Raw genomic sequence first — 8,529 nt, 5'->3', positions numbered from 1 at the left:
AGTAGGCGAGCGCGTACTGTTTACTATACTGTTGTGATCACATGTGCGCGTAAAGCATTTTTTATTTTGTATCCACTTGTAGTGGTTTTTCTTTAATAACTTTATTGCAACAATGGCCCCAGTGAAGGAAGATGTGAAAACGAAAGGCGGTAAGAAGAAGGAGATGATTACGTTGGAACTAAAAAAGGAAATAATCAAGAAGCGCGACCGGGGTATGCGAGTGTCCGACCTCGCAAGATTTTATAAGAAGTCTACGTCGACGATTTGCGGGATATTAAAGAAGAAAGAAGAAATAATCCGGCTAGATGCAGCAAAAGGTGTCACGAGAGTATCAAAACAAAGGCCACCTGCTCTGGAGGATGTAGAAAAGTTGCTTCTTGTGTGGGTAAACGAGAAGCATCTAGCAGGAGATAATGTTACTGAGAACTTAATCTGCGAGAAGGCAAAGGCCTTGTACGCCGATCTCGTAAAAAATCAGCCGTGCACGTCGACAGAAAACGAACAAGATTTTAAGGCGAGCAGGGGATGGTTCGATAACTTTAAGAGGAGAAGTGGCATCTATTGTTTGAAAAACAGAGAGGCAGAGAATGTAGACGCTGAGGCAGCTGATGTGTTTGCAGAGGAGTTCGAGAAGCTCATGAATTCCGAGTGTTACCTGCCGCAGCAAGTTTTTAACTGTGATGAAACCGAGCTTTTTTGGAAAAAGATGCCAAAGAATATCCCTCTTACAGCAGAAGAAAATGCAGTGCCAAGTCACAGGCCCATGAATGACCATCTCTCCCTCTTATTGTGTGCTAATGCAAGCGGGGATTTCAAAGTCAAGCCCCTGCTTGTGTATAATTCAGAGAATCCACAAGCCTTCAAGAAATGCAATGTGCAAAAGAGCCAGTTAAACGTAATGTGGAGGTCCAACCGCAGGGCTTGGGTCACTGGTGTCTTGTTCGTTGAGTGGATCAATGAGGTCTTCGGTCCTTCAGTGAAGAGCTACCTTTTAGAAAAGGATCTGCCACTTAAAGTCCTGCTGATTTTGGATAATGCTCCTGCTCATCCTCCAGGCCTTGAGGACGATTTACTGGAGGAATTTAAGTTCATTAAGATCAAGTTCCTTCCTCCCAACACCACTTTACTACTCCAGCCTATGAATCAGGAGGTCATTTCGAACTTTAAAACACTTTACACCAAAGCACTATTTCAGCGATGCTTCGAGGTGACCATAGGAACAAACCTTACCCTAGAAGAGTTTTGGAAAGATCATTTCAACATTGTTAACTGCCTTGAGATCATCGATAAAGCCTGGGAAGGAGTCACCAATGTAACTCTAAATTCTGCTTGGAGAAAACTGTGGCCTGATTGTGTTCTTGAGTCAGATTTAGACTCTAACCCAGCGTGGTTTGCTCAAGAACAGGAACCGCTAGTTGTCAATGAAATTGTGTCCTTGGGGAAGATATTGGGACTGGAGGTGAATGACGGTGACATTCAAGAGCTGTTGGAGGAACATGTCCAGGAGCTGACCACAGACGAACTGATGGATCTGCATTGCGAGAACCAGCCTATAGAAGAGATCTCGCCCGAGGAGGGGGAGAAAGAAACAGAGGAATCCCTCCCTTCAAATGAGATTAAGGAGATATGTCAAAAATGGGAAAGGCTGCAAGATTTTGTAGAAAAGCACCACCCGAATAAGGCTGTAGCTGTGCGAGCAATGAATCTGTTTAATGACAACGCAATGTCCCATTTCAACGAAATCCTTAAAAGAAGGCAAAATAAACAATCATCAGATTTGTGCTCTGTTGAAATGGAAGCAAAATCAATAACTCAAGATTCCGTTAAGCCAACATGTAGCAGTGATTCCAATAGTGTTGATGAAAGTCAACCTACACAATAACCTCTTCTCTCTTACACCAGCCATCTTTTTTTTCTAAGGTAAAGTGCAGGTTAATTTGTTTTCTTTTTACTTTGTATTTTATATAAATAATTTTTATATTAATATTTTTGGGTTGTGGAACGAATCATCCGAGTTTTTTGTTATGGGGAAATTTGTTTTGAAATACAAGTATTTTTAATTACAAGCACATTTCCGGAACAAATTGTGCTCTCAATTCAAGGTTTTACTGTATATTATTTTAAAATAATAAAACTGGAACTGAGTCATCACTGACGTTTAAGAGCAACCTAAATTGTGAAACTTAATTTCATGCTCAAAGGGGTGTGATCAAATGTTCAAAAGTAAATATTTAATAATGAAATCACGTGTATATATGTGTGACAATGTATATACTGTGTGAAAATACAGAATGAAAGATTTTAATTTACTGTTCTGGGGAGATTGTGAAAGTGAACTGTAAAATGTTAAACTCCAAATTGTTTGGAAAGGCTTTTTTTAACCCTTTGCTGATTGATGTGCAGCAACAATGGCTTTTTTAAAACCATTTCTTATGTCTTTCCCTCTTTCCATTGTTTTAACACACCACTGAATGCTCCAGTCCAGAAAACTGCCAAAACTTCTGCTTTTATAGAGGTCTACACACCTGCTGATGGTCAGTTAATCAAGGGCTGATAATTAGCAGCACCTGGCTGCAACCTACCCTCTTAAATCCTGTGGAAGCAGTAAGGGGTACTTTATTATTGCCCGCATGTTTTATTATTATTATTATTTGTCTTTATTATTGTTAAATGAATAATGGCACGGTGATTACATGTTACAAGGTTACATGTTTGAGGTTTTATTTGCTCAGGCAGCACAGTGGCTCAGTGGTTAGCACTGTTGGCTTATACCTCCACGGTCTGGGTTTGATTCTCGGTACAGAGCCCCACTACGATCATATGATTTTTATTATGTTGTATATACACACAAAAAAACCTCATAAAATTATAAGAGGGGCACTAACTTTTACACATGAACGTATAGACAATCAGCCTTAAGATTTAACCTTTCTTGAACATTCTGAGCTGCTTTTCTTTTTTACCACAATTGCATAGTTGTTACCCGAGTTATTGTAGCCTTTCTGCCAGCTTAAATTAATTTAGCCATTCTCCATCGGTTTCTCTAGTCAGCAAGACATTATTGTCCACAAACCCTCCCCAGACTGAATGGTGTGTTTTTTTTTCCCCATTTTTGCAGATCTCTGAGTAAACTCTATGGACTGTTTTGCATGAAAATCCCAATAGGCCTGCAGTTACAAAAATACTCAAACCGGCCTGTTTTGGACCAACGATTACGTCACAATTAAAATCACTGAGATCACACTTGTATTTTCATGGCTGATGTGTGGTCAATAAAGTGATTAATGGTTTCAGATTTTAGTCTTGGCTCATGATAGCTGTTTGCACCACTTCTTTAAATATACTGTTTTATTTGAAAATCACAGAGAGCGTTTAACAAAAACAATAAAGTGCCTAAGCGACACAGTGGTGTAGTGGTCAGTCTTGCACTTACACGGTCTGGGTTTGATTCCCGGCCAGGTTCGATTCCCGCCTCTATGTGCATGAAGTTTGCATGTTCTCCCTGTGTTTGGTGGGTTTCCTCCGGGTACTCCGTTTTCCTTCCAAAGTCTAAAGACCTGCAGATAAGTCCTTTCTTCTGGCACTATATGGTGCTCTGCATGGGTCTTTTACAATAATGAATTAATCAAGTGCTGCAAAAACTTCCTGTTTACTTGATCACAACAGCCAATAACATTCCCAACGGTTGCTTCTAATCCACTTCAGCAGCAACATTTACACAGGCTTTAGGTACTTCTTTAGAAAACAGTTCTTTAGATAGTAATCTAACTGGACAAGAGGATTTCAATAAGTGGTGATAATGGTCAGTAACAGCACTATATTGTTTAACTATATACATCACTCCTTTATATAAATGTTGGTCGTTAGTTTAAGTGTAAGTAAGTGGACACCCCAAAGTGCACCACAGCCCACTATGCACTGGGGCCAGCAGGCAAAGAGCCCAAACCCATCCTCTAAACTCATCAGATCCCAAGCCAATTGATCTCCCAAAGTGATGTGCAGACAGACATGTTGGATCCATAGAGGACCCACTCTGCAACAGTGCTACACACCTTAGCACATTTTATTACAGTTTTATTACATAAAGTATCCTATTAAAATGTAATTTTGTAGAAACTACAAAGTTATAGTAAAAGCTACAGAATAATGCTATGAATGGTTCTGCTGTGAGACATAGGTTATACTTTTTATGTTTATGCTTTTGTGTTTTAGTTTGACTTGCACAACTATAAAACAGAGAGGAAGAAGTGGACATGGCTGATGGAGAAATTAAAGAGCAGACAGAAGATGTTGGGGGAGCCTTGGTTGGCGAATTAGACTGTAACAAATTTATGTTGCTATTTATTCATTCTTCATACTGAGACACTCTAATATGTTAACCTGGATTACAGCCCGGGCCAAAGGTCACGATTTAACAAGGTATTAGCTCATTGTTTTTCTATCATATGGCACAGGGATGTTAAAGAACTTGTATATAAATGTGGTCTTTCCCGCATGCCAAGTGCACATCGAATTGTTTGTGATAGAAGAAAGGAAAGATACATATTTACAGTACAGTTACTGACAGTCTTCACCTGCACCTTCTTCAGAGTTTTTCGGGGACAGATCCAGTGTAAAAACCCATGATGAACATTTATAAAGATGCTTTTATATAATAAACCATCCTGAAAAATAGAGCTTGGCAACAAAAACACAGGCCCAACTAGGCAAACTGGTAGATTATCTTTATGGCTGGTTATTTCCCTGCTTCCATATTATGTGACGGATTTGACCAGTTAGCGTTTTAGAGATTTAAGTTTGTTTTTTTTGCAAGCTTGTCTATAATGTTGTGTTGATGTATGGCATGGGTGTGCTCTCCTATGCGTGAAGTGCTGATGAGAGTAGTTTATACTGTAAACTTTAAATTTACAAATACACCATCTAGCAAAGATGGTCTACTTGTTTTAGAAATTTATTTTGGCAACTGAAAGGGTCAACATAAAGGGTCGTAGTAAAATCTAAAAGATTCTGAATGGTAGATACCGTAAAACTTACCAATTTTATTACATTTTATTGGACAGTCTTTAAAATAACTATTTGCAGAATACTTTATTTACAATTCATAAATAATAAAAAGTTAGATTTTCAAAAATCTGCTTAATACATTAAATATAATTAAGTTTGTAGTCAGAACTGTTATTACCAAATCCTGTGACCGAGACTTTATTGCCAGCAGGAAGGGAATTGTTGCTTGATGCGAGGAACACTAGCAAGACCTAAGGGGTCAAATTCACAGGAGAGTCAAGCTAGTCTACATTGTGTTTTCATAGTTCGGGAATCATAGTTTCATAGTTTCATGAATTTTCTTTCAGCATATTAGGAGTAGTGACTTCCAGACTTTGGATTCCAAGATAGACTTGATTTCAGATGGAGTCATGCTGGGGATTCCAAAAAATATATATTGAGGTGAATGATATTATTATTCATACCACAACTCCTTATGTTTTATAATTTTAGTAAACAAAAATAACCTATTTAAATAAACTATTGGGATGGGGTACATACCAGTCGAACGTTTGAACACGTCCTTTAGTAAATCAAAGGTTTTACTGATTTTATTTTTTTTCTACACTGTAAAACAATGTTCAATGCATCAAAAATGCAATAATCTCTTTTTGAACAAGTGACATTGCAATGTGTCTGCTACTTATGCTCTGTAAAGCCTTTATACCAGCTCTAATCTCAAGTGCTGTTAATTGGTTATTTTAAGGTTTGTTTACATTTGGTTATCAGTACCTTCAATACCAGTTATCTTGTCAGGACATCATCTGGTAGTACTTTGGTTTGTAAGTGCAGAACACATTTAAAACATAATGACATAAGTGGCATGTTGTGCCTTTCTTGCCTTGGGTCTCTGCTTGTATGACAATAGCACTATAATTTTGTCTGTATTCAGTCCTTTGTACATATGCTATCTATTTATCCATATGTGGTTATTCATTTCATTACTGAGCAGTATTTTCCTGCTTTACTAAGGTACTGTAACATAGTTATTTTTAGTAGTTTACTGTTTTTGATCCATTGCTCTATCGATCCGTTTCCCTGATTTTGAACATGTTTCTTCTTTGTGTAACCCAGGTTTGATAACTTCTGTTATTTAAATACATAAATACACCCCCAATTATATATTGAATTTGTTGCATTAAAATAATGCACTCTTTTGTTTTGTTTTTTTTAGTATGGATTTCTTCCAGGAATTTTAAATAAAATTTTATAAAGAATAAAATGTTGTTGCAATGTATTACCTAACACCCTTACAGGTATATTTAATAGAAAAAGTAAGAGCGTTTGCACATGCACTGTGAAACAAGAACTTGTTACTGAGACTGAGAGCAAATATTGTTTAATTTGTTAGGGATCATAATGATTGAACTTCAGAGTAGTGAAAAAAAAAAGAATGTGATCTTATCGGTCAAGATTGACCCTATTACAGAGTGATGGTGATTCAGGGTAAGAAGAGAAGCTTATGAAGCAATGTACCCATCATGCATAGTGGGCACTGTACAAGTCTCTGGAGGTGGTGTTATCTGGGGTTGCTTCAGCTGGCCAGGTCTAGGCTCAGCAACATTATGTTGCAATAAAATAAATTTATCTGACTACCTGAATGTATTGAATCACCAGGCTTTTCTCATCAATGGATTCATTTTTTAATGGCTTGGTGGGTTTATTGTGGGCACTCCAGTTACCTCTCACAGTCCAAGGACATGAAGATTAGGCTAATTGGTGTTTCCATAGTCTGAAATGGCTCAAAAATGACAAATAACAGAAAGATGAAGGCGGATGCAGTTACAAAAACAGTTCACAAAATAAACATGTCAAATGCCTTTGTACAGCTCACTTGTAAATCATGTGATTATTCACATGACTTTTCTGTTAACAGATTTAGGCATTGGTGCAATGTTTGGTTTGTGTCATGACATAATTAACATATAAAAAAACAGTTGCAATTTCTTCTTATAAATCAAACACCTGTGACCACATCGCAACCATTAAAGTCTATATTTGAACACGTTTCTTTTTTGTGTAACCCAGGGTTGGTAATTAAATTAATCTGTTATTTAAATACATAAATAAACCCCTAATTCTTTTTTTGAATTTGTTGCATTAAAATAATTTGCTCCTTTGTTAGTTTTTTTAATATGTATTTCTTCCAGGAATTTAAAATTAAATTTTACAAAGAATAAAATGTTGTTGCAGTGTTAAATTATAGTATACTAAATTACCAGAATACTACCCAACATCCTCACATCGATATATAATAGAGAAAGTAAGGGCATTTGCACATGCAGTGTAAAACATAAATCTACCTAATGTTTAAACCAATAATGCTGTTACAATTAATTAACTGTTCTGTTCATGAAAAAGTCCTAATAAATGGCAACCATTGCTGTTAATACATAATATTGAGGCAAACAAACCTGCACCATAAATGAAATTACAATTTCTGAGTAAAAGTTGCTAAAGTTATGAGCAGTTATGTGGCAGATTATGCTACAGCATCTAGTGAGTTTTTTTTTTTTTTTTTTTTTGGACAAACTTGCTGCTGTTTCCCTTCAGGTGGGCGAGGCTATACGTGCCAGCCACAGAGCCAATATACACAGTTTATAGACAGTATGCAGAGGTCCTGGAAACGACTGTAATGCACCTACAGGCCACTAAAATACAAGCCTTAGAAAACACAAATTTACATGCAAACCTATACATTAATGGTCTCATTGTTTTAGTATAAAGACAAAAAAAGTGCTGATTGGATTAAGAACTTACCAATCAGCTGGAAGAATGAACCTAAAGAGAAAGGGACACAATGAACTTGTTTATTTGATTTAATTTATTACTCGCTTTTTGTTTGTTTGTTTGTTTGTTTGTTTTCTTACCAGAATTAAAGCCTAAATTACTAATAAATAAATACATGTAAAATTATTTGGCTGTGTTCAGATGCTTCACTAATTTATAAAACCTTGTGGGCATTACAAGAGAAAAAATGTTTTAAGCTAATTTAGTTAACACCTTAATACGGGTCATATTAATGACTTAACTTTGGTATAGACATGACTGGACTGAGAGGCGTGAACACGGTATAAATTTTTGGTTTTAGACAAAGGACATTATATCTAACGATGAATAACACCGGTGAGTTTTATGGATAAAAAAGAGACCACCTTAAAGGACTGGTCGATAAATTGTAACTTTTCCTAAACTTTAATAATTAAAATGCCAAAACAGGAAAATATTCATTATTTGTATTGCCTGATATAATTTTATCCTGCAATAGACGGACATTAATCCATGAGCCTTAGTTGTATAAAAAAAATAACTTATTTTTGTTCCTGTACAAAAAATAGTCTAAGAATCTGATAAAAGATATTATTTAATAAATATAATATTTTTAATGTAATACTCATTAATGTCAATACTTATTTCACACTTGTATGTAGCATTAAAAAAAGAGCACATACAATACACACAACTTTCTACAAATAAATATCAATG

The 8,529-nt window shown here is 36.2% G+C and overlaps 1 protein-coding gene across 4 annotated transcripts; it reads left to right on the top strand.

Annotated features, from left to right (window-relative positions):
* LOC128544376 (tigger transposable element-derived protein 1-like) lies at window positions 1–6,096 on the top strand. Of its 4 annotated transcripts, XR_008365781.1 has the most exons (3): window positions 1–1,920; window positions 2,481–2,611; window positions 4,213–6,096. XR_008365781.1 is itself a non-coding variant. In XM_053514424.1 (2 exons), the coding sequence occupies exon 1, from the start codon at window positions 113–115 to the stop codon at window positions 1,880–1,882; it is 1,770 nt and encodes a 589-aa protein (XP_053370399.1). In that variant the 5' UTR covers window positions 1–112; the 3' UTR covers window positions 1,883–1,920; window positions 4,213–6,096. The 4 variants fall into 4 exon arrangements, 1 of the variants encoding a protein (XP_053370399.1); XR_008365782.1 differs by having other exon boundaries at window positions 1–2,604; XR_008365780.1 differs by having other exon boundaries at window positions 1–2,611.
* The last annotated feature ends 2,433 nt before the right edge of the window (window positions 6,097–8,529 follow it).

Source organism: Clarias gariepinus, chromosome 16 (genome assembly GCF_024256425.1).
Source record: "Clarias gariepinus isolate MV-2021 ecotype Netherlands chromosome 16, CGAR_prim_01v2, whole genome shotgun sequence".
In the NCBI taxonomy this organism is placed as follows: Eukaryota; Metazoa; Chordata; class Actinopteri; order Siluriformes; family Clariidae; genus Clarias; species Clarias gariepinus.
Note: the sequence above shows the minus strand (reverse complement) of the source record. Positions and strands in the feature narration are given on the sequence as shown.

Bases quoted from the DNA above. Each gene is read 5' to 3' on its own strand.
- LOC128544376 (XM_053514424.1), top strand. From the start codon at position 113: ATGGCCCCAGTGAAGGAAGATGTGAAAACGAAAGGCGGTAAGAAGAAG.